The sequence below is a fragment of the Agaricus bisporus genome (genome assembly GCF_000300575.1).
Source record: "Agaricus bisporus var. bisporus H97 unplaced genomic scaffold AGABI2scaffold_1, whole genome shotgun sequence".
Classification (NCBI taxonomy): Eukaryota; Fungi; Basidiomycota; class Agaricomycetes; order Agaricales; family Agaricaceae; genus Agaricus; species Agaricus bisporus.
Window position 1 is genome coordinate 2,200,516 of NW_006267344.1, and position 22,592 is coordinate 2,223,107.

General features: G+C 47.5%; 8 protein-coding genes across 8 annotated transcripts; 5 read left to right on the forward strand and 3 right to left on the reverse strand.

Annotated features, from left to right (window-relative positions):
• The first annotated feature begins 58 nt into the window (after positions 1–58).
• On the forward strand, positions 59–1,952 carry AGABI2DRAFT_197915 (hypothetical protein). Its single transcript, XM_006454530.1, has 8 exons — positions 59–133; positions 181–345; positions 399–499; positions 556–561; positions 616–737; positions 795–1,584; positions 1,637–1,707; positions 1,758–1,952. The coding sequence occupies exons 1-8, from the start codon at positions 70–72 to the stop codon at positions 1,819–1,821; spliced, it is 1,383 nt and encodes a 460-aa protein (XP_006454593.1). The 5' UTR covers positions 59–69; the 3' UTR covers positions 1,822–1,952.
• A 1,851-nt stretch (positions 1,953–3,803) lies between these two features.
• On the forward strand, positions 3,804–4,159 carry AGABI2DRAFT_189845 (hypothetical protein). Its single transcript, XM_006454531.1, has 2 exons — positions 3,804–3,861; positions 3,937–4,159. The coding sequence occupies exons 1-2, from the start codon at positions 3,827–3,829 to the stop codon at positions 4,073–4,075; spliced, it is 174 nt and encodes a 57-aa protein (XP_006454594.1). The 5' UTR covers positions 3,804–3,826; the 3' UTR covers positions 4,076–4,159.
• Positions 4,160–6,712: 2,553 nt separating this feature from the next.
• Positions 6,713–7,000, forward strand: AGABI2DRAFT_147949 (hypothetical protein; the record flags this gene model as incomplete). Its single annotated transcript, XM_006454532.1, has 2 exons — positions 6,713–6,750; positions 6,805–7,000. 2 exons carry the CDS (start codon positions 6,713–6,715, stop codon positions 6,998–7,000), a joined length of 234 nt encoding a protein of 77 aa, XP_006454595.1.
• A 118-nt stretch (positions 7,001–7,118) lies between these two features.
• On the reverse strand, positions 7,119–10,285 carry AGABI2DRAFT_182564 (hypothetical protein). The gene is made up of 15 exons (XM_006454533.1): positions 10,069–10,285; positions 10,001–10,021; positions 9,821–9,942; positions 9,700–9,770; positions 9,516–9,647; positions 9,235–9,463; positions 9,058–9,183; positions 8,929–9,008; positions 8,804–8,877; positions 8,453–8,756; positions 8,361–8,390; positions 8,224–8,307; positions 8,098–8,173; positions 7,816–8,045; positions 7,119–7,764 (listed from the first exon to the last, which is right to left on the reverse strand). Exons 1-15 carry the CDS (start codon positions 10,200–10,202, stop codon positions 7,219–7,221), a joined length of 2,259 nt encoding a protein of 752 aa, XP_006454596.1. The 5' UTR covers positions 10,203–10,285; the 3' UTR covers positions 7,119–7,218.
• A 209-nt stretch (positions 10,286–10,494) lies between these two features.
• Positions 10,495–17,387, forward strand: AGABI2DRAFT_182565 (hypothetical protein). The gene is made up of 30 exons (XM_006454534.1): positions 10,495–10,608; positions 11,156–11,372; positions 11,420–11,593; positions 11,642–11,793; positions 11,842–11,953; positions 12,008–12,507; positions 12,565–12,692; positions 12,745–12,880; positions 12,931–12,955; positions 13,073–13,237; positions 13,290–13,652; positions 13,707–13,933; positions 13,990–14,065; positions 14,115–14,376; positions 14,425–14,593; positions 14,643–14,659; positions 14,716–14,842; positions 14,894–14,955; positions 15,006–15,219; positions 15,271–15,296; positions 15,348–15,569; positions 15,619–15,682; positions 15,785–15,981; positions 16,037–16,059; positions 16,116–16,241; positions 16,291–16,537; positions 16,606–16,620; positions 16,670–16,782; positions 16,839–16,862; positions 16,917–17,387. Exons 1-30 carry the CDS (start codon positions 10,499–10,501, stop codon positions 17,043–17,045), a joined length of 4,422 nt encoding a protein of 1,473 aa, XP_006454597.1. The 5' UTR covers positions 10,495–10,498; the 3' UTR covers positions 17,046–17,387.
• Positions 17,388–17,656: 269 nt separating this feature from the next.
• AGABI2DRAFT_147953 (hypothetical protein) lies at positions 17,657–17,962 on the forward strand (the record flags this gene model as incomplete). Its single annotated transcript, XM_006454535.1, has 1 exon — positions 17,657–17,962. The coding sequence occupies one exon, from the start codon at positions 17,657–17,659 to the stop codon at positions 17,960–17,962; it is 306 nt and encodes a 101-aa protein (XP_006454598.1).
• Positions 17,963–19,203: 1,241 nt separating this feature from the next.
• Positions 19,204–21,238, reverse strand: AGABI2DRAFT_189849 (hypothetical protein). The gene is made up of 5 exons (XM_006454536.1): positions 21,033–21,238; positions 20,782–20,983; positions 20,370–20,732; positions 19,709–20,319; positions 19,204–19,652 (listed from the first exon to the last, which is right to left on the reverse strand). Exons 1-5 carry the CDS (start codon positions 21,184–21,186, stop codon positions 19,288–19,290), a joined length of 1,695 nt encoding a protein of 564 aa, XP_006454599.1. The 5' UTR covers positions 21,187–21,238; the 3' UTR covers positions 19,204–19,287.
• Positions 21,239–21,272: 34 nt separating this feature from the next.
• On the reverse strand, positions 21,273–22,486 carry AGABI2DRAFT_189850 (hypothetical protein). The gene is made up of 7 exons (XM_006454537.1): positions 22,430–22,486; positions 22,343–22,376; positions 22,246–22,290; positions 22,171–22,196; positions 21,763–22,116; positions 21,454–21,711; positions 21,273–21,402 (listed from the first exon to the last, which is right to left on the reverse strand). The coding sequence occupies exons 1-7, from the start codon at positions 22,468–22,470 to the stop codon at positions 21,384–21,386; spliced, it is 777 nt and encodes a 258-aa protein (XP_006454600.1). The 5' UTR covers positions 22,471–22,486; the 3' UTR covers positions 21,273–21,383.
• Between the last annotated feature and the right edge of the window lie 106 nt (positions 22,487–22,592).

Genomic DNA, 22,592 nt, shown 5'->3' on the forward strand with positions numbered 1-22,592 from the left:
CGCAGTCGGCGACTCAGATACTAAGCATGGTCTAAATTAGATAATTGTACCCTTCTCCCGTCTACCCTCATGAAACTCAACACTCCCCTTCCGCAGTCCTTGTCCAAAGAGTGTGCAAAGGCTGCAAAAATTCGTGCGTACATCGTATCTTTCTTGTCCACGATACCAACACCATTCCAGTCCGATCTTTCGTTGACAGTCGGAACAACGGACTCGACGGCGTCGTCCCCCGCAGCGTACTTCAGAATGCTAAGGGTTTCGCAATCTTCACCGTCGCTAAGGCTGGGTTTCTCCTCTCTGCAAGAGCTGGAAGTGGCGTGGTCATTGCTAAAATGAATGATGGCTGTGAGTCCGAATCCAACAGGTTCTTCATCCCCTATACTAATGACTGTGTTCAGCGTGGTCGGCTCCTAGCGCCATAGGTACAGGGGGTATCGGTTTCGGTGGCCAAGCAGGTGCGGAGGTCACAGATTTTCTCGTCGTCCTGAACACTCGAGCCGTGAGTACCCTACTTGGATAAATGAGATGGGCTCCTGATTAACATACACACTCTAGGCGATTGTAAGCAGGTTTCCTGTTTAAATGACAAGCATGGGATGAAGATATCCTTTCTAGAGGACTTTCATGGCTGCGGGTTCCTTGACACTGGGAGGAAATATGAGTATCGCCCTCGGACCACTTGGCAGAAATGGGGAGGCCATTGGATCAGTAAGCTCGGGTGGGAAGATTGCAGCTATGTAAGTATGTCATCCACATGAGACCCAAGTCCTCGTGTTTATTTCTGGATCAAACAGGTATAGCTACTCAAAAACCCGGGGTCTCTTTGGCGGCATTTCAGTGGAGGGTTCCGTTATCGTTGAACGGCAAGACGCAAATGCTCGAGCCTATGGATCTCCTGTTACCGTCAAAATGCTGCTCGGCGGAACAGTGGACCCACCATCATGGGCCGACCCACTCATTAAAACTCTTGATGCCTGCACGGGAGTGCCTAGAAGAGAATGGGTACATGATGGCTATGCCCGTTCACCGGGGCCGGCTTATGCGTTTGCGACGCCATCAGGTTCACAATCAAGTTCGCCTTCAAGTGCTCAAACATCTTATGGGAGAAAGAGGAAACCGTCTTTCCCGCCTTCTCATTGGAGCGTCGATAGGGATTCTCAATATTCTAGCAGTGCCTCGCCTCCCGAGAGTGTGAATGTGTTTGATAACAACTTTGCGAGTGTCGGACGGCCTCGGTCGGCATATGGTCCCGGCAACTTTACGCCGGGACCCACGTCGGGTGGTACCCTCGTGGATGATCTCGATGATCCTTTTGATAATGCTCATGGGAGTGGTAGCATTTCGAACTCTCAGGGCCATCGTCCCCGCGCAGCTTCCTATGGAGGTGCCCTTCAATCTAAGCTTTCACCAAGGCCTCGATCGTACTCCTTGTATGGAGACCCCGAAGCTGACGATTCGCCCTTCGCTGATAATGCAGGTCTTTCGAACCGCCGCACTGTTATTGAACCCAGACATCGGCCTCCTATTTCCTCAAACACAGGGGGAGTCCGCGCTATCGCGGTCTTCGATTTCGATGCAGTTGAAGTAAGTGCCTTGTTAGCTCTCCTCCTTTGCTATCCTAAGGGATATGGTCTAGGATGGTGATCTTTCGTTTAACAAGGGGGATGTCATTGCGATAGTTAAAAGAAGTAATAGCACAGACGATTGGTAGGTCCCAATTTTTCACGTCATAAATGATAGAACTAAGTAAAGTCAAGGTGGACTGGTCGGGTCAACAACAGAGAAGGCATTTTCCCTGCTAATTTTGTCGAAATAGTTTAAACCATCTACCAAGGCTATTTTGCGTTATCAAGTTTCAAGGTTTTAGATGATTAGAATGTATATTACGTTACACCATTCATAAGTACTACTGATACTGCCCTCTCGTGAAATCTAAAACCATGCTCTAGTAATATAATCTGGACTTTTACATCGAGTAGCTGTCATGGCTGAAGGTAGCAAACTCATCCTCGTCCATGCCGTCCGCTTCGGAGCGCTTCCCATACCATGCAAGAACCCTAGGATGGGCCATCACACTAAATCGAAAAAATGAGACCGAGTAAGTAGGATTTACACGAATTGCAAGCGTACTGCATGGGGGAGAAGTTGAAAACTTCAAGATGCTCCATGTTTGTAGCCCTGGATAGCGCAACATATGCTTGACCCTTTTCGAACGTCCTTCTTAGATCAACGCGAACTCTGTCCAGTGTTTGACCTTGAGACTTATGAACGCTGAGCGCCCATGCTAGGATCAATGGCAATTGCAACCTTTTTGCCCTCTCGGTTTCACCGTCACCGTTAAGAATAGTGAAGTCAGCAGGTGTCACCACAAGTGTCTTTTCGTTCGTGAACTTGACGACGGGCCATCTCCAAGTACTCTTCAAGATCTCTTTGGCCAGGCCATTGTCGTCGGGCTCAGGTCGATTCACGCCTTTCGCGCTTTCAATTTTTGCAATTTCCGTATTCGAATTTTGGGCTTCGGCTGGTGTCTGAAATCCGACGACTTGTCCTACTGAACCATTCACAAGGACCCCTTGCACCAAATTCTGGATCAATTAGCTATGCGTTCTGTTGAATGCTGATAATGTGACATACTTTAATGAGCATTACCTGGGCACCAACTTTGAGCTCGAGTAGTCGGGGCGCTACTAATCTATCCAATTCATTGATCATCGTCTCCCGAGTTATAGCTCGGCCCCGATGATCCACCCCCGGCGAGTCTTGAGCCTCGTAGAACTTTGACTCACCGGAAAGCTGTCGAAGTCGACTACTATTAGAACTATTGACTTCTATCCTAGTTGGATATCTGGCCGTAGACTTTAAGATTAATCAATTAGGATACGAAGATAATGATCGCACATCTCGGTTGGGCCAATGCCATCGGTATAGAGCACAGAGCGAGATAGACTCTTGAATATTTGGATTGTTGACTCTTGCATGCGACCATAGCGCATTTCATTGAGCATCATTGAAAAGGCTGACAGAGCAGGGTCAGGAACTTTACTTTACTATATCGGTTTACCAACTTTCATCTTTCTGACGAAAAACCTTCGTCAACATCATAGGGGTGCCCACACAGGAATTCCACGCCTGGGCTTCAAAGGCGAATGCCGCAGGGATGGGTATCCCTTTCATATCCTTTCTTGGCACAGGAGGGAGCTGACAAAAGTCACCGCAAAGCACAAGCTACAGAAAAGGAGGGGTTTGTGATCCTCAATGGTACATAATCTGTCTCACCAACCTGGATACCACCAAATGGTTGTGTAGAATTTCGGAGTTTCCGAGCTATTACCTCCTGTGGATCGGGACAGTCAGACTGGAGTCAAAGGGCTGGGAAACACGCACCAGGTAATCAAATAGAGGCCCATCAATCATGGAAACTGCGATTTTCAGTTTGGAAAAATCCATTCCTTACTGAGTTGCAAAGATCTTACTTTCGTCAATGATCAATGTTTTCACCTCTTGCCAACGCATCCACAAAGAATGAAACATGGTTTGTCCTCGGACTTTGCCAACAAACCGTTCGATTGGTTCGTCCCCTAGTTTGATCCCGGCCCATGAATGGAGAGTCACTCCGCCTATATTGAGGGCTGCTATTCCCGTCGAGGCGGTGACAGCAACGGCATCTGGAGAAGTTTCACGACGCAGCTTTATTATTTCTCGCAAAAGAACCGATTTTCCTGTCCCTGTTGATCATCAGCTTAGTTGTTGCCTTAGACGTAGTCTACGCACCGGCGGAGCCTGTAAAGAAAACGTTCTTCCCCTCTTTGACTCGAGCAATAATTCGATGTTGCTCCGGCGAGAGCAAGACTTTGAGCTCGGGTTGGTGACATTTTACTGTGTTGGTGTTATCATTTTTGACACTCGTATGCCGGGGTCTCATATGGACGGTGGTAGCAGCGGATTTTGCTGCGGGGGGTTTGTGAACAGAGTGACTACTAAGTACTTCGTACAGCTTACAAGCGAGCCATCTTTCGGCCTCTTGCTGCGTACGGAAGCTGTGGTACAGGGCATTGGAATAACGGTTGACCTGTAGGTCAAAAGTTGATGGACGATATGGCGGAGTAAACTGGTTGGTTCAGGGGACTGACGCTTGCAGAACACTGTTGAGAACGATCAGACCAAAGATAGAATTTAAACATTGCCTACATACCTCTGCCCAACTATCGAATATTGTCGGAGCACCTCTTCCAACGGCGACAGCATAATATTTTGCCTTTGGCATTGTTTGAAGCGAGAAATGATATGTCGGGAGTACGGGATAAAGGACTCGCTAGACTGTCCACCGGGGACAGACGGCTCATGTCACTCGCAGCACGTTGAACTTGAGGCTAAGGCTTGGAAGGGGGACGCGATCACGTGCGACGCGACTAATCAGCTTGGAGAATCGACGCGACATGCAGCTGCCACGGTGCCATCATTAGATTCAGCCTTCCGTTGCCAGTTGCTACCATGCCTCGAGAACCAAACCAACGAGTATCTCGCTCGGAGGGTCCTTATTCCCTTCAGGTATGTTAACTGTTAGGTGTACTCGGAGCAAAGACCGGCCTATTGACGCCAGTGGCGTTCGATTTTGAAAGTCTACGGCTTCTACAACAGCACTCGCTCGTCATTCATCATTTAATATGCAAGACATTGAGGAGGATGAAGCTACATGTGTGCCACCACCTACTGGAACCGCTTCTCTTGAAGCAGTTCCAGTTCAAGTAGCTCCAGAGGTCAGGCTCTCAAAAGAGCAAAATGAAATACTTGCAACTGTTTTGAAGGGGGAAAATGTTTTTTTCACGGGCCCCGCAGGTTGGACTCAAGAGAAGCATGTGGCGTATAATTATCAGCTTACTAACAATTCCAGGTACCGGCAAATCCGTCCTTCTCAAAGCGATCATACGAGAGCTTTGGAAGATAAAACCACTGGACTCGATAGCTGTTACTGCTACGACGGGGGTTGCTTCTCTGGCTATTAGCGGGAAAACGCTGCACTCTCATGGTGGGATCGGGCATGGAAATGAGGTCGCTGAGATCCTAGTAAAGAAACTCAATCGATCCCGCAAATACAGAAGTAGGTGGAGAGAAACGCAAGTATGGGTAATCGATGAGGGTGAGCATGCCTTTTGTTACTTTGACTATTATTCTTATGTTGTGATCAAGTTTCCATGTTGAAGGCAGAACTTTTCGACAAACTGGTATGTCGATGCGTCATATTTTTGTATGACTCTGATGTTGCTACTCAGGAGTACATCGCGCGGTGTATTCGCGATGACTCTCGACCGTTTGGAGGAATACAGGTGACTATTCTCTCAAGTCTGAACGATGTCTTATGGTGTTGTTAATGCTGCATGCCGGTCAGCTTGTGCTTGCTGGAGATTTTTTCCAGCTTCCTCCTGTAAGCAAAAAAGGAAGTTCGCGGCCTCCGGATTATGCTTTCTCAGCTAAAACATGGAAAGCCTGTATCCGCCAACCGTATTTCTTGGAAAGGGTTTTTCGCCAGAAGGACGATGGTATTTTCAATCAAGTCCTCTTTTTGTTGTTCACTCACGCAAAATATCCAGACTTCATTTCTTTACTCTCGGCTATGCGAGTTGGTTCTCTGTCTAAAGAACACCAGCTTGTTCTGCAAAGTCTAGAGCGGCCTCTTATATGCAATGCCGATGTTCAGCCTGTAATGCTGTAGGTTGTGTCAGTACATATTCAGAATAATTTCATGGACCTACCTTTCTCAGGCTATCTTCCAAAAAAAAGGTCGAACAACACAATATGAATCAATTAGAACGTTTACAAGGAGACGCTAAATATTTTATGTCAATGGATAGTGCGGGGTGGGATGTATTTCGGGAACCACTGCGGAAAACAGACGCTCAAAAGGTCCTCAATTCAGTAACGCTCGCTCCTAGCAAGTTAACATTAAAGGTCGTTTGTTCATTTGACGCATTTGACCAAGTGGAGTACTGATGTTTTTGTTGTGTGTGTAGGTTGGGGCTCAAGTCATGCTAATTCAAGTAAGTCTGCGTTTACCTGGTTTAATGAATCCTGTTCATAAAGATAAACTAGAATGTCATTCAAAATGTTCTGGTCAACGGAAGCATGGGAAAGATCATCGAGTTTATAACGATCCGTGAGGCGAGGAAAAGGGACATTCTGATTTCCCAACCACAAAGCGAAGATGACGAAGTCTCCGAGGGCTTGGACTCCGAAGATGGATTAGATTATGACGAAGATGCCAACTGGCAAAAACCACCAGCCCGTCCGCGCCCATTCATGCATCGCACATATATTGAAGAGCGTATTCTGGCCTCTTACCAGAATGATCCCACTATTCCACTGCGCCCCACTCAGCTAATGCCCATCACAGCAGACGTTTTTCTACCCCCCACGAATGAGTACCCATTAGTACATTTTGCAAATGACCTCAAGATGCTCTGTGTTCCGACGTTCTTTGACCAAGTCGGGATCATGGGAAATATCGAGGCACGTCGAGCGCAAGTACCTTTAATACTTTCATGGGCCATCACAATACATAAGGCTCAAGGCCAAACACTTGATTATGTGAAAGTCGATTTCAGCAATATTTTTGCTGATGGGCAGGGTAGGAACACATTTCGGCACTCTTATGGGTCGTCTCATTAATCCAATTCAATTCGTTTCAGCATATGTTGCGGTATCTCGCGCCACGTCAATGGAAGGTTTGCAGTTGATGAATTTCCGGGCGGACAAGTACGTTTCTCCGATTTCATTCGCAACGTTGCACTCATTTCATGTTCTAAATAGAGTATTTGCAAATCCTCGTGTGCGGGAGTGGCATAAATACTGGCAAGACTGGTGGAATGACAAGCGTAAGCAACAGCCTGAAGAAGTGTTTACGCAGCTCAGTGCAACCGGTGATGACAACATAATTGAGGACGACTATGATTCCTACAACACTGAGATTCCAGCATCGTGGTTGGAGGGACAAACGCTTTGCTGAGATGCCTGCAAGAAATTCTTAATAAGCCACAGCGGTGAAGGCTTGACGTTGATCGACTATACAACATCTGGGCACGAACGGACGAATCCTGGATTCAATCCCTAATTATTTTACTTCGTCTTATGTAGAATATTACAACATTGATTGCGAGGATCAAATACAAGATGTCTGACCAAAGAAAAAAATACATGTGATATATAGTTAGCCCTCGTGGCTGGCTAAAAAGGAGACATGGCAGGTGTTTCCTGGGGTGTTGGTGGTAAATCCGTCTTCTTGTGCTCGAGTGGTGATCGCCGTCCAGGTACAGTATTTGATGAACGGCCTCTAGGAGAATCATTGTCGCTAGAACCCTCTGGGCTGTGAAAACCGAAAGCTATATCCGTACTAGACACCTCAGATGCAGGCGAGGGCGGAGATGCGGTTGATAAAGAGGCTTGAGTAACAGTTGAATTCGTAGACATCTCCGCTCGCACTCGTACAGGGGAGGTAGGGAGGGCTCGCGCGGATGGGTGGATACTCGTGGCGGGACGGGATGGGAGCCTCGGTGTGAAATCTTGCGGAGAACCTGGAGTTGATCGATTTAGCGACTTGACAGGTACGCTGCCAATTTTGGTTGTCTTCGACCCGTAAGAAACTTCAAGCGCGACTTCGCCCGCCGGAGTTGGTGGTAGAGGAGGTGAATGAGGGGGCGAGTGGGGAAGCTGATATCCCTGTTCCTCGAAAAGGGCATGCGCATTCATGATCAGATCCTCGAACAAGGAATCCTTGAAATCTGGGTCCTATCGGTGACTGCGTGAGAAAGTGGAAGTACGCACCTTGGTCGTCTGAACGGCCAAGAGATCTCCTCCTTTAGGCAATTCGTCATCTCCGAAGATCATACCCCCGAACACAATCGCGAGATTTTTGGCATCCATCTTATTCTTCTCACGGCAACTAACAACCCGCATGAGATGTTCGACGAGTGCCCTGAAGGTTGCTTGATGAATGGATGGCAGGCGGCGCATCTTGGAGCGAAGGAGCATGAAGTTGTTGTTTTGATGCTCGGCTGCGGAACAATTAGACTGTCACCTAAGCGAGTGAAAAGTTGTCAAAAATACCTAAATGGTCCGAGTGTTGAATGCGATCTTGTTGATTGAATCTGAACAAAGGTTCGGGTAGTTCCCGTAGGTACAACTGCAAAATATAAGTGGTGAATCCGTCGGTTGAGTGAATACATAGCGCACCTTAAGGAGAGAAGCAACCGCAAATATATCATCTTTGAAAGAGAATTCGAAGGAAGCTTCATCTTTCTCGATCTCGTGTTGCATCTATTCAGTATGGTTAGTCTTCCAGGGCTCATAAAACGTTCAGCCCAACTCACTGTTTGCACGACGGCATGCCGGCCTGGGGCCTAGAAAGCGATTAAAACGAACCTAGCAATCTTTGATACACGTGAAAGATAGATAGACCCACCCTGTAGATCCCTTCCGAGTCTAATCCTCGCTTGTCGATTTCTGCAATACAGATCCTGACGATCTTGGGTATTTCACCTTCACCGAGATTTTTGGCGGTCGCGTAATCGCCCAAGCTGAGTCCGAAAATGAGGTCATTACATGATCCCACCTGACCATGCTCATATAGGATGGGGTCGGGAATGGCACATGCAAGGGAACGAGACGCATGGGCTGCCAACCTCTCCCCATCCGCCTTGGATGAGATTTTTTCGACGGCTTCTCGTGCATGCTTCGATAGTTGTGTCTGAGTGGTGCTGGTGGCGCTGCACATACAATGAGGAACGAACGAAATCTTGGACATGATGCGTACATCATATTATCGGCATATTTTTCAAGCGTTTTTTGAATTAGTGTAGCAGATTCTTCTGCAAACATCCGTAGGCTCTGCATCAGACTCAGCGACATGTTGATCATCAAAGCAAAATCGGGACGAACGGTGTAGCCGCTTTGGAGTATTCTGGTTTGATGGAGCCTTAAAGTTTCCAGCCAGTGCACTCCTTTCCGATAATCTTTGTCTTTTGATTTCTGAGTGATGTTGGATTCTTAAACAATCTTAAAACATACCCGCTTCGTCTGCTTCACGTTTAGCCTTCACGACTTTCAGCGCTTGATTTTCACGCCCTCCCATACCGTCTTTGACAGCATTGCCTTTATCGAGCAGACCAATCAATTGGCCGAACTGCTTTTTACCTGCAACGCTGCTAGAGTCCACCACCGAACATTTCTAAGAAAAGAACGCACCTTGATGAGCCAGATCTGAGAATGGGGTCGAAGAGGAGGGTGACCTATTGCGAGCGGTAGTGCTACCGGACGACGGCCGACGGTCCAAAGCTCGTAAAGGTTGAGGTGAGGTGACAGTTGGACGTCCAGGGTTGTTGGGATTATATCTGAAGTTGCTTCCAGGTTGCTCTGGAAGTGACGGGGGAGGTTGCAGAGAAACCGCAGGCCCTGCAGAAACCTTCTTTTGTTCCTGCAGTCGCGACCATGTGTACAGGACGATGAGCGATGGGAGAGGGACACACCTCCACTTCACTAAACTTTTTTACATAGCGCGATTTTAGCCTGGGCAACATCGTCTCTGCATACTCATTATATGCGCTCGTTGAATCCTTCAAATCCTCTTTGACGCGTTTACGCGTGCGTTCTTGGGTTTCCTGGTTCGATCGATAAAGATATTTCTCTGTCCCGATACCGAGAAGTCCACACCTTGAAATTGATTAAGGGAGTGAGGATGTCTGTGGTCAATGTGGCACAAAAAGCTTGTCTAGCTTGGGCCTCTGCGTTCACAGTTGAGTGCATCATGAATTCTTGGGTACTACCGACCCACCTCTTTCGAGGTTGTCTCTGACTTCTGCCCATGCCCCCCTTGTTGTATTGGGCTCATTCCTTTCATCGAGATGGATGTCGAGAGCCTTTGACTTGCGATACAATTTCTTGAGGGAATCTATGCTGATAGGAGGGTCAGATTGAAACATCCATCAAGTCCAATTTGCGGGTGCCTACTCACTATACTTCTTCGATGCGTTTGCTGAAAGAATATGAGTGAAGAGTGCCAGAGGACAGTATGACGCGCACCGTTCTTGGAAGAAACCGATGTAGGAATCCGAAAGAAAGCGTAGTTGGATGTCAAATAAAGGGATGAGTCCTTGTGTAGCGGAGGGAGGGTCGGAGAAAGAGGTGCGCGCCGAAGCCGGAGGTGGTTGATCCATTGTGGGTGGAGGGGATTCGAGTGGATGTTCATCCAGAATGTCCCCGTATGTTCAGTCACGTTATCAAGATAACTTGTGCTCGTCCTCCGGTCGTCAAGGAACGCATGTCCAGCTCTTCTTCGCTCCCAATTTAGCAATGACTCAGTAGCAAGATAGTGACTCAATCGCAGCATTTCTCACAGCTGCACTATTTGCGGGTCTACGGCCCTGCGTGCCCGTGTGATAGTATTAATAGGGCACCATATAGGTTGAACCGGACCACTATTTTCTCCCTGGTATTGGACGCGTATCTCCCGATGTCCTTCGTAGTGTCACCGTCTACCTACACACTAGAGGCTGCGTATACTCTCCACGAGGCCTTCAGGACTTGGCCAGACGTCGTGTCGACTGAAGAAGCCATCGGAAGGTAACAATAATATCAAGTGTTTGCATACCTTACTCAAATTCTGTATATGTAAATTTAAAGGGTTCTGTTCGACACCCTTGCCATACCTCTTGTCGCTGCTATTGCATCTTTAAGTATCCTTATCCTTCAAGGTGTCGCCAGCTGGATTGTTACCCTTTTTTGGCCGAACGCCAGAGAAGCACATTTCGAAAACGAGCAAGTCAGCGAATCCCGTCATAACCTTCGTGCCAAAGTTAGGCGTTTCGTCGAAAGGCGTGGGGGGCCAACCATAATCTGGTGTCGAGTCACCCGAGTGTTGGGTGGTCTTGTCCTGCTGACCCTCACCTTGATTGTTGCTCCAAACCAACGCGCATCCGAAAATTTACCGCTCAATCAGAATGGCGATTGGTCGGACAACTCTCACAATTCTGTCCAAAGGAAACATCTGATTGATCTATCTTTTGGTGCTGTTTATGTGCGTGTTCTTTTCGGTCCCGGAGCCCCAGGCTAACAGAGTGCAGCTTTACACGACAGTCTTATCTCTCCTGGCGATTTTCGCATCCAAAAGATGGTCCTTAGTCGCGCGGTGGCACGTCAATCTTGTTTATCTACTAACTTTTTTTGTTTTTGTTTACCGCGATCTATATCCTTTAACAACCTTAAACGAACAACCTCTCGACATTGCCGAAGGTACTTTACTATGGATCAAGATTACCGTCCTTTTTGCCGTTGGTATTTTGATGCCTCTAATCACACCGAGGCTATACACGCCCTTTGATTCCAATGTAAGTCTTGAACGGTGAATGATCTATCTTACTAACTATTCCTCTAGAATCCGATGGAGCCCAATCCCGAGCAAACAGCATCCCCTCTCTCAATGATCACATATTCTTTCCTTGACCCGATCGTATTCCTAGCGTGTCGCGTTCCCTACCTTGCACGTGACCAACTACCGGTTCTCGCAGACTATGACTACGCTCATAACCTCAAATTGAAGAGCTTCAAGGTAACACTAATCATTTGTAAGCCTTCAGTCGCTAACATTTTCCTTTAGTACCTCGATGTATTTGCGAAGGCGAAAGAAAGTCACATTGGCTGGGGCTTTCTGAGAGTGTTCCGCTTTGAATACACTCTAATGGGTATTCTGGTTGGCCTTCTGGGTCTGACTACATTTATCTCTCCCTTTGCGATAAACCGTTTGCTCAGGTAAGATTTTTATGAATTTTTGCTATGTTCTTTTCCAACCAAACATAGCTATCTGGAAGGTGATAAGGTCACAACTGTCCGGCCCTGGGTCTGGATTGTCTGCCTTTTTATGGGCCCGCTTGTCACTTCGATTTTGTACCAACGTTATATTTTTTTCGGGGTGCGTGCATTGGTCATGATTGAGATCGAGGTTATTAAAACGTCATGGTCTTAGACCCGAACTTTGGTGCGCTGTGAGGCTATCATCACTCAGCTCGTATTTGAACATTCCCTACGTATTCGCATGAAAGCTGAGACCGAAAAAGTCGAGAGAGAGGGTTCTTCGACAGAACTTCCCACTTCGCAAATGGAGCGTTCCTGTGAGAACACGGCGTCATCAATGACAAGCACAGTAGAAGAGGAAGGGAACTCACAAGACACCACTTTGGTCAGCAATGTCCCTGCGTCGGTCTCCGAGGGATCTCTACTAGTAAAATCGCCAAGTATCAAATCCACCTCACCCAAAAGCACTACAAGAAACAAGGAAGCTTTGAAGAAAAGTGGTTCACCAACAGGATCTTCCAGTGCAAGTAACCTTGTTGGACGTATCAATAACCTTGTTACGACCGATTTAGGAAATATTATCGAAGCTCGTGATCTCATGTTCGTTCTTGTTTTCGTACCGTTGCAAATCGTAGCGTGTATCGCTTTCCTTTATTGGATTCTCGGCTGGAGGTACGCTATAGATTCATGCTACAAGTTGAGTTGGCCTGACTTGGAGCTGCCTTGTAGTGCCTTTGTCGGTTTAGCTGTCATGATCTTGCTTTTTCCCTTTCCGGGTTATGTGGCGAAGAGAATTCAGGTTGTACAAGAAGGTAGATTGAAAAAAACTGATGCTCGCGTACAAACCGTGACTGAGGGTGAGTTTCCCAACACCTCGTGCCAGATATGACTTTGATTTGGGAATATTAGCTATGAATATACTTCGGATGATTAAGCTCTTTGGTTGGGAATCAAAAATGCAAGACAGGATCTCTGAAAAACGTGAAGACGAGCTAGTGTGGCTTTGGAAAAGGGAGTTACTTGATTTAGTAAACGGCAATCTGAAGTACGTGTTTTTGTTCCGTGAACCCTTGAATGACATCTGATTTTCCAAAGCTACATTATTCCTGTACTCGTCATGGTGTCAACATACTTAACCTAGTGAGTTCAGCTTTCTTGAAATATGCACCACTCAATGCCTTGAATCTAGTGTACGTACATCTTTTTCTTGCATTTGGATATTGTATCGTGACCGAAGAATCAGACGGTTTTCATGAAGCAAGAGCTCAAACCGTCCATCGTATTCAGTTCAATGACGGTGTTTGACCTTTTCCGAGATCAACTTTTTATAGGGTTTTACATGGTCAACGCTCTAGTTTCGGGAAAGGTCTCCCTCGATCGTGTCAATGATTTTTTGAAAAATGTGGGTCTGCAGACGCATGCCAGATATGGTCGGGATTAATTATTGTTCCTAGACGGAGTTATTGGATGCTTTTGCTGGCAAGGATCGCACTCTGTTCGGTGATCAACCCCGAGCAGGAGATGAACGGATTGGCTTCAATGATGCCTCTTTTGCATGGTCGGCAGAAAGTGATGGGTCGTTGACACCTTCCAAACGCAGATATCAACTTAGAATTGAGCATGAGCTTTTGTTCAAGCCGAAAGGCTTCAATGTCATTGTCGGTCCCACTGGCTCTGGGAAGACATCTGTCCTCATGGCTTTACTCGGCGAAATGCATTATCTCCCGAATGGACCAAGCTCCTGGTTTAATTTACCTCGACAAAATGGAGTTGCTTATGCTGCACAAGAGTCATGGGTTCTGAATGAGACAATCAAGGTTTGTTTCTCATTTGCTGCCGCTCCTTCTCTACTTATCCTCGGCATTTATCAGGAGAACATCTTATTTGGTTCTCCATATGAAAAAGAGCGCTACCAGAAAGTCCTTTACCAATGTGGCTTGGAACGCGATCTGGAGCTTTTTGAAGCCGGAGATGAAACCGAAGTTGGTGAGAAGGGTCTGACAGTGAGCGGTGGACAAAAAGCTCGTATCACCCTTGCTCGTGCCATCTACTCTCCCGCCCAAATCATCCTCCTTGATGATGTCCTTGCAGCGCTTGAGTAGGTCGTCTGTTCCATTTTTCAGCCTTCGCTTCACATTGAATCCAATCTCTTAGTGTGCACACTGCCAAATGGGTCGTTGATAAGTGTTTTTCCGGTGACCTTGTGAAAGGAAGAACTATTATTCTTGTGGTATGTCATTCTATTTTAGTCAAAATCACTGCCCTCACGCCCATTGTAGACACATAATATCGCCATGATTCGCTCTTTGGCTGATTTTGCGGTGTCAATCGGAACAGATGGAAGTGTCGTTGCTCAAGGCACCATACTTGAGGTTGTGGGAATCGACAAATCCGTATCAGAAGAGTTGCAGCGGAATGAAGAAGAAATTGAGATGGCCGAAGAAGTGTTAGACAAGGCGGACGAACCCGCTCTTCCAAAATCGGGCGGCAAGCTTATAGCAGCTGAGGAAATGGAGGAGGGACACATCAGTTGGGAGTCTGGTATGTTTGACTCTTCTGAAGTCGTGTTTTCGGCGCTCATTTTCTTAGTCAAACTGTTCTTTATCGGATTGGGAGGCAATCATCCTGCGTTATTCTTTGTTGCCTTTCTTGGAGGGTTATTGGTTGTGGAATTCATAAGCGCTTTCCAAACATGGTTTCTTGGCTATTGGGCTTCTCAGTATGAGCGACGTCCGGCCTCTGAGGTTTCCATCTTTTAGTGAGTAGATTTCATCTATTTCTTTTATGCTGATGCTAACATCTCGTAGTTACCTAGGCACCTATGGTGACATCCTTTCGGACCCTCATTGCGGCCTGTTACTGATATTCAATTCTAAACAGTGGCTTTAATGGGACTCTCTGTGATCCTATATATGGTTGCATTTGTGGTTTTTATCTTTGGCGTAATACGCGCTTCTCGACACCTTCACAGCAAACTCGTAGAGTCGGTGCTCGGAACTACCCTTAGGTGCGATTCTTCACCAAAGTGCTAGTGTCGGCGGCTGAAATCTATGAAAAGGTGGCTAGATACCACTCCTGCTTCTCGTATCATTACCAGGTGCACTCAGGACATTAGAGCTCGTAAGCCCTGACACAATTTTTGTGCTGAAAATCTCCGACGCTCCTTCTAGTGGATGGCCCGCTCAAGGATGGTCTGAGAAATCTGACGGAGATAACTATGGCGATGTTGACGAGACTTGGAGCGGTTGTGTTCATGACACCAATGTTCCTTATACCCGGATTTTTTGTCGGTCTTTTTGGTGGCTGGGTTGGTCGGATCTATATGGCGGCACAATTGTCAGTGAAAAGAGAGATGTCAAATGCTAAAGCCCCTGTGGTTGGACAGTTAGTCGAAATCCCACTTGCTCTACTTTACTTTGCTGACTCTCGTCACAGCTTCGGTGCTGCAATTTCCGGGCTTAGTACGTAGTACGGGTCATGAATCGCATTCCAAATCTAATATCATTGTTCAGCGTCCATCCGTGCTTACGGAGCCCAAGAAGCCTTCGTAAATATGTCTATGGATCGCATTAACCGATACACAAGAGCATCTCGGGTCATGTACAATCTTAACCGGTGGGTATGCATCAGGATTGACATAATCAGTGGACTCTTCGCGGCGGGGCTCGGTGTCCATTTGGTCTACTTCCAGGACCAGACCACCGCGAATATCGGTTTCTCCCTCAATATGGCTGGTAAGTCGGAAAAACGGGTGGAAGAGTTGCAGAATTAACATTTGAGTAGTTGGATTTAGTGGCATGATTCTCTGGTGGATTCGTTTGCTCAACGACTTCGAAGTCCAAGGTTAGTGATGTCGCTACTCAGCTCACTTATCATGATCTCAAATTCTCTTCAGGAAACAGGTGCATTTTCCAATTGGTGTCGTCAAAGATAATCTCTGACAACTTTGCAGTCTCGAGCGAATTCAGGCATATCTTACCATCGAGCAGGAATCTAAGCCAACCGCCCGCGGTGTGCCACCCGCATACTGGCCAGCAAGCGGTTCGCTTGTTGTAGAAAATCTGTCAGCAAAATATTCGCAGGATGGGCCTAAGGTACTTCATGACATTTCATTCGAAGTTAAATCGGGAGAGCGTGTGGGTATTGGTAAGTCAAAACACGCTATATCTTTGCTATCCTTGACCTTTAATCATAACCTCAGTCGGTCGAACGGGTTCGGGAAAGGCGAGTGAAGTCACCTAAAATTCTGATTGACTGTGAATCGCTCATCCCGTTTCTAGAGCTCACTCACGCTTGCTCTTTTGAGATGTATTCCCACTGAAGGCGATGTTCTCTACGACGGGGTCAAGACTTCCGACATCAACCTCGATTCACTTCGTTCCACAGTAACAATTATTCCCCAAATTGTATGTCTAATCACCGTTGCTTTTGACAACTGAGCCAATTTCGCCCTAGCCTGAACTCCTCAGCGGTTCATTGAGACACAACTTGGATCCTTTCGATCAATATGATGATGCCGCATTAAACGATGCACTTCGCGCTGCCGGTCTTTCAGAACTTCAAAGCGAGATGGATGACAACAAGATTACACTTGATACTCAGGTCTCGAGTGGCGGAGGTAATTTATCCGTTGGTCAGCGTCAAATTCTGGCTTTGGCTCGAGCCATTGTACGTGGAAGTAAATTGTTGATTTTGGATGAGGGTACGTACCTTTGCAACTGCTTTGTTGGCGTTCGGCTAAGTCAAATTTGTACTTCTATTATTCTGCAGCCACTTCTGCGATTGGTAAGTTTTGCTACAGTTTAGGGATTCTTATTAGCTAACCTGTGAACAGATCACAAAACTGATAATGCCATTCAATCGTCTCTTCGGCATGAACTTGGGCATGATACTACAGTCATAACGATTGCACACCGCTTGCAAACTATCATGGACGGGGATAAAGTAGTAAGTCGCTTAATTTTTTTTTTTTGTTAGAACATTGTTCTAAACCTTGAATCAAGATGGTTCTGGATGCTGGCCGAATTGTAAGCAAGACACTTATAGAATTCATTTTGATAAAACGCTCAACACAATTCTAGGTCGAATATGACAGTCCGGCTAATCTTCTCAAAAACAAAAATGGCTTTTTGCATTCACTCGTCGAAGAATCAGGAGATAAACAACATCTATATGAGATGGCCAATGCTAAACATAGTCTTCAATCATAATGGTAGCAGCTAGTAGTTATTCCCATATCTAGTTAATAGGATGAACAAACAGTATGAAAAACAAGATTACAGGTCCCATAAAGTAGCCAAAGGATGATCGAGATTGAATGCTGCAGTCGTGTACGGCCGAACAATTCCCGGACCAGCCAACAGAGCAGATAAATAGATGTACGATCAAGATAATGCCAAGTGTCGCCAACAGAGACAGCATTTTTTTCTACCTCAAGGGCGTCGATAGCCACCAACAGGCTCCGGAAGATCCCGATCATTGCGTGAAGGAGGATAATCGCGAGGATTTCCACGAGGGGGAGGCAAAGCAAGAGGACCAAGATTGGGGCCAGTGCCTGGACCATTACCATACCCGTCGGGAGGATACTCGTAAGGAGGGCGAGAAGGACTCTCAGAGCGACGCCTTGGAGTGGATCTACATTAAAACTTACAGATCCACATTACAAGACAAAATTTTACCTGAATCTCGCTGGGGGCTCTGCATGTCTATTGAAATCAGGGTAGCGATGTGGAGACGGCGGCCTGCCCCGATAATCCGTATATTCCCTATAGCAGCCAAGTTCAGCTTCTATAGTAAACCACACAGTTGGTAACTTGCCTCGATGGCAGCCTATCGAATTCATCTCGCCCGCGAAGAGGAGTTCGAGCCCTGGGAGGAGGTGGAGGATAGTTTCCATAGCGATCACCATTTCGTCTGTCAGGCCGATCATAGGCAATTGGAGGAGGGGGCAAAGGAGACCCGCCATAGCCGCGGTAAACGGGCTCAGGTGGAGGAGCATATCGATTTTGGTAATCGGGCGGAGGATATCTATCCCTATCTTGAGGCGGTGGCCCGCGTCTGTAGTCATCATAATCACGACGAGGTGGCGGATAGTCCCTATAATCTCTGGGTGACGGAGGCCTTCTGAAAGAAGGTGAGTAATCATAACGAGGATCTCTGGAGGGTGGAGGAAGAGGATAGCGAGATTGATTGAAATCGTCCCTGGGCGGAGGTCCCCTCGAAGGATAATTCCTTTGGAAGCGGTCGGGCGGAGGTAAGTCCTGCGGCGGAGGACGCCTTTGATATGGCCTAGAATGGTCAAATTAGGGAAGAAGATGGAAATTTCACCAATACTTACTGTCCATTATTACTTGGGCACTCTCTGAAATGATTCGTGAGCAAAGACATTATTTTGAGAGGTCCTTTACTCACCTTGCCCAGTGCCCCATTTGGCCGCATCTGAAACATGCACCAGATTCACCTGAAAATTTGGCTGCACGGCCCCCTCCATGGGAAATCTCGACTTTGATTTTATTGCCCATGAAGTGACCTTCATTATATTTGGCAACACTCTCTTCAGCGGCTTCGCGGCTATCAAATTCCTACACATACGAACGACTTAACGGACTTTTGAAAGAGAAAAAATGGCATGACACATACCACGAAACCATAGCCAACCCTTTAACCGAAATGAGAAACCCCTTAGACAACCAAAAAAAAAGGGGGGGAATACATACTTTAGCTCTATATTATTGATAGTTCCGATCTTGCCGAAGCAATTCTGCAAGTCAGCTTCTCGAGTATGTTCAGGCAGGCCACCAATGTAGACCTTATTCGGCTGCGAGCACAGAAGCGTAAACACCAAGTTCCAAAGTCACAGAGATTGGGAAGGAGATTATATGAAAACATAGAAGACAATGAACCATGCTGAGAGCCAGCCCCAAGCCGAAGCTAAGATACAACGTCCCGCAGGAATCAAGCAGATGAAACAATTGAGCGCAGAGTCGTCGAAGAGACTTATAGATAGCCGAATGAAGAAAGAAGGGCGGTGCGCACAAGAGGACGGAGATATACTTAGAGAAAAGCTAGGCACCTTGGCTTGCTTGTGGGCGACATCTTGGAAAGTATCACTTTGATTGCCAGACATTTTGATGTCGCCAGCACTGGAACCACGATTGTAGTCCGGGTTTTCAGGCTCCTGGGCAGAACTGTGTTCGTCGCTAGACATAGGGGGAGCATTTGACGAAGCAGCCCGAGGAGGACCGGTAGGGAGAGGCTGTTCATCTGAAGCAGACCAGCTGGGAGTCTGCATCCTCAGGTCCTTAGCAGGTATGGCAGCTGCCATGGAAAGGTTTCAAGGAGGAGTCACCTCCCACCCACGCCTCAAGAAATTCAAAGTCCGACAGCTCATGCATTACTTAGAAAAGCAAGTACTACATTAAAAGAAAGGTATTGTCCGGATACAACGTTCGATCAAACAACAGTCAGGATACCACCAACAACACTTGTGATGATCATAGCGGCAACTCCAAGGAGTGGCTTGGCGTCAACCAAGGCGCTGTTAGGCTCCGTGTCGTCGCCGTTGCCTGAACTACCACCACCATTTCCATTTCCATTTCCATTTCCATTTCCGGAAGAACCACCGGGATTGCTTCCCCCTGCGGGGAGAGTAGGAGTGAAGACAGCGGCCGCATTTGTAATACAAGAGGACGCGGCAGCGCTAGCACTCGAGGCTGGCGATCCAGAGTTCACAGTACCATTACCAGCGAAACTACAAGCCTGTGCGTCGCGGTTGTTGAGCTCGTAGTAACTAGTCATAGCATACGACAACTTGATAGCTAAAAGTAATAAATCAGTTCTACATGAAACCGTCTCAATGTATGGGGAAACTTACTAGGATCACATGAAGAGACTCTTCCATATGTGCCAGTCTGCCCGTTGGCGCCGAGCTCGTCACAGTTTCCACCGCTCTGACCAAGTAGACTGCAACTTTCATCGAGTAGTTCACCAACGATGGCACTGTAATTGGATGTCGCAGGTCTAAACTGACAACTCAAGGCATTCTCGAGGCAACTACAGGCGGCAAAGTCTGGAGTGGGCGGGAGAGTGGTGGAAGCGGCAAAGGTATCACTACTTGATGGGCAGGAAGGATAGCTACTAGCACCAGCAGAGTCTTTCGAAGGGCTGTTGGGTGGAGAGACGGCAGTGTAATGTTGCTTCAGTCGATCAAAATCTTCGCTAGTCTGGACAGTCGACCCATCAGAGGAGATGGTGACCATACCATACTGGCCGTCAACGCTTTCAGCCGGGAAATAGGAAAACGCAATGGATCCACTCCAAACGTCAGACATTTGTGAACTGAAGATTGCATCCATTTCCGTCCAAAGACGTGGAGGCTGAGAGACGCATCCACATTCGCTGAAGTAGGCGACGACGTTATAGTCAGCAAACTGACTAGTGAGACCAGCATAAGAACCCTCGAAAGTTGAATCACCACACCACTCGCTGTACGATATCAGCCTGAGTCAAGATAAAGAGTTGGAAAATGTGCTTACTAGTTGTTCAGCCCGAAAAGGTCGATAGCGGTCGACGGGGAGTTTTGACCGGTAGGATCACAAGACAAGTAGTCGGCCACGTTCTCTCTGAAATTCTCCGCGCCGTCAATCTGAGCATAAGCGACGAGACTGGATGAACTTTTTGAATTTAGATAAGCCTTGACATCGCGAGCAGCAGCCTTGATGAAAGGGGCAACCGAAGTGGTATTAGAAGTAATGGCTTCATTACCGACGTTGTAGGCGAGCACGTTGTCGTATTTAGAAAATACGTCAATGGTTTCAAGGTATTGATCAAGAAGATTGCCTGACCACGAGGGGGCCGACCGATCAACGGACCCGTTCATTGGGAGAGAAAGATCAATACTGGTCGCTGTCAGCGGCTAAAGACTCATTGCACCCGTTCATGACTTACATGGTATAAATTCCTGCGTTACTGAGAGCGGACATGCACTCATCGTGATTGAGGGACGAATTGACGCTGTAAGCACGAATGACGTTGACAGAGAGCTCTTGGAGGAAGGGGATATCACGTTTGCAATCATCGGGTTGGGCGAGAGGGTCTTCAAAGCCCGTAGGCTCTCCAAAGGCATTATCATCGCTGGCAATGACAAAGCCTGACAAGGGAGATGAGAAGTAGTTTGGAGAAAGAACATGGAAGCATGCCTTGGGGTTGGTAGGCTATTCCCTTTATATAGAACCGACTACCGTCTGCATTGTAAAGGTATCGACCATTGCGAGTGACCTGTGATATGGCCTGTGCGCCACACGAGAAGAGGGCGAGGGCAGTCAGAAGGCGGGCAGCTCGAAGGGGGGGCATGTGGAAGGAGAAGGAGAAAAACGAGAGGATGGGCGGTGCAAGTCGTAAGTTGAAAACAGGAGATGGCACAGCGCGCCCATCACTTCGCAAATAACAACGCATTTTTTTCTCACAGTCCAAGTAATATATGTACACAAATATTAGCTCTAAACAATAACATCATCGTCCTCCAGGTCCAGCCGTGGAGGCGTTTGTCATCAGCGAAACGTGCAGCAGCTGCGGGGGACTCAGTGGGGCCATGGATGGTTAACAGCATGCATGACGCACCTAATCATGTATGGAATCACGGACGCCACGAGGCAAGCAAACGCAGCCCACGTCAAGAGTAAGCCCGGGCCAAGAGATACAACGATGCCAAGTGGTACGGACTGGTCCCCCGAGTGCGAATGCACGGGGAGGTCATTGATGTTTGCAGCCCTCTGGATGATAACAGTCCAAATACTAGCGCCAATCAACAACAATAGGCTTCCCGCTATCGCGAAGAGAGTCGAAACGAGGAATGTCATATTGTGTTTAGCGACACCGCTGTACTGCCTATAAATAAAAAAAATCGAGGATCAAATTCAAGCGACGTACGTGATGAATGCAGCGGCAGCACACAACAGCCCAAGGAGAAGCATCCAGTAAGCCGCCTTGGAGTTGTGCCCCAGAAACTTGGAATCCCGAAAAGTAGAGTCGGGTATGAATGATTGAGTGAATATGGACCAGTTTGCGCTCATGTCGTTCGTAATGGCTTCGTATGGTTTGAACTGATCGCCTATGGTTTGGTTTCCGCATCGGCCTGCGGTATCATTGAGGTATGCACAATGGGAATAGATGCCAAATTTGTAGATTTGGCGCAGGCCCGCGGCAGCCTGCAGAGGTGCGGACGCGTTATCGGTATAGAGGCCGAAAACTGGATCTGGCGCAATGGCAAAACTCAGGGCATCGCTGGACAACACCCTATGTAAGACAGGGCTGTAAATGACATGCGCGAAGACATACCCGTACGCCGAGACGTTCACTTTGGCCTAGGACGGATGAACAAGCCGATGCGCGGAGACGGAAATGGGGACATACCATGTAGACGTTACGGGGGACATTTGAGGTATTAATTTGACCGACCTGAGAAGGGGTGGATTGAGCGACGGCGCTGAAAAGAGATCGTGGGCCGCACATGGACGAAAATCATGAGAAGAACAGACACAAGACTGGGCGGAGGGGTGAACAAAAGCGAGAGGGGCGAGAGAGGGCACAGACGTACGAAAGGAGCGAGCCAACGCCGACGCAGAGTTCGCCGCGCATCGAGGGGTATCTGGCGGGTCAGTAAAGAAGACGGCAAGAGTCCGTCAAATCAGTGCGGCAAAACGTGGTTGTGTGCTGACTAAGCCGCTCATTATAAGCGCAGGCAAGACCAGCTCTGGCTC

Excerpts from the sequence above, each read along its gene's own strand:
- AGABI2DRAFT_197915 (XM_006454530.1), top strand. The coding sequence starts at position 70 with ATGAAACTCAACACTCCCCTTCCGCAGTCCTTGTCCAAAGAGTGTGCA. Across the intron at positions 346-398 it reads TGCTAAAATGAATGATGGCT|CGTGGTCGGCTCCTAGCGCC; the intron begins GTGAGTCCGAAT and ends GACTGTGTTCAG. Across the intron at positions 1,585-1,636 it reads TCGATTTCGATGCAGTTGAA|GATGGTGATCTTTCGTTTAA; the intron begins GTAAGTGCCTTG and ends GATATGGTCTAG.
- AGABI2DRAFT_189845 (XM_006454531.1), top strand. The coding sequence starts at position 3,827 with ATGTTGCTCCGGCGAGAGCAAGACTTTGAGCTCGG. Across the intron at positions 3,862-3,936 it reads GAGCAAGACTTTGAGCTCGG|CAGCGGATTTTGCTGCGGGG; the intron begins GTTGGTGACATT and ends GGACGGTGGTAG.
- AGABI2DRAFT_182564 (XM_006454533.1), bottom strand. The coding sequence starts at position 10,202 with ATGGATCAACCACCTCCGGCTTCGGCGCGCACCTCTTTCTCCGACCCT. Across the intron at positions 10,022-10,068 it reads ATCGGTTTCTTCCAAGAACG|CAAACGCATCGAAGAAGTAT; the intron begins GTGCGCGTCATA and ends ATATTCTTTCAG. Across the intron at positions 9,009-9,057 it reads ACGTGAAGCAGACGAAGCGG|ACAAAGATTATCGGAAAGGA; the intron begins GTATGTTTTAAG and ends AGAAATCAAAAG.
- AGABI2DRAFT_182565 (XM_006454534.1), top strand. The coding sequence starts at position 10,499 with ATGTCCTTCGTAGTGTCACCGTCTACCTACACACTAGAGGCTGCGTAT. Across the intron at positions 11,373-11,419 it reads ACACGCCCTTTGATTCCAAT|AATCCGATGGAGCCCAATCC; the intron begins GTAAGTCTTGAA and ends CTATTCCTCTAG. Across the intron at positions 13,238-13,289 it reads TCAATGATTTTTTGAAAAAT|ACGGAGTTATTGGATGCTTT; the intron begins GTGGGTCTGCAG and ends TATTGTTCCTAG.
- AGABI2DRAFT_189849 (XM_006454536.1), bottom strand. The coding sequence starts at position 21,186 with ATGCCCCCCCTTCGAGCTGCCCGCCTTCTGACTGCCCTCGCCCTCTTC. Across the intron at positions 20,320-20,369 it reads CTTTTCGGGCTGAACAACTA|CGAGTGGTGTGGTGATTCAA; the intron begins GTAAGCACATTT and ends GATATCGTACAG. Across the intron at positions 19,653-19,708 it reads AGTCTCTTCATGTGATCCTA|CTATCAAGTTGTCGTATGCT; the intron begins GTAAGTTTCCCC and ends TATTACTTTTAG.
- AGABI2DRAFT_189850 (XM_006454537.1), bottom strand. The coding sequence starts at position 22,470 with ATGCGCGGCGAACTCTGCGTCGGCGTTGGCTCGCTCCTTTC. Across the intron at positions 22,291-22,342 it reads TTCTCATGATTTTCGTCCAT|GTCGGTCAAATTAATACCTC; the intron begins GTGCGGCCCACG and ends ACCCCTTCTCAG. Across the intron at positions 22,197-22,245 it reads TCCCCCGTAACGTCTACATG|GCCAAAGTGAACGTCTCGGC; the intron begins GTATGTCCCCAT and ends CATCCGTCCTAG.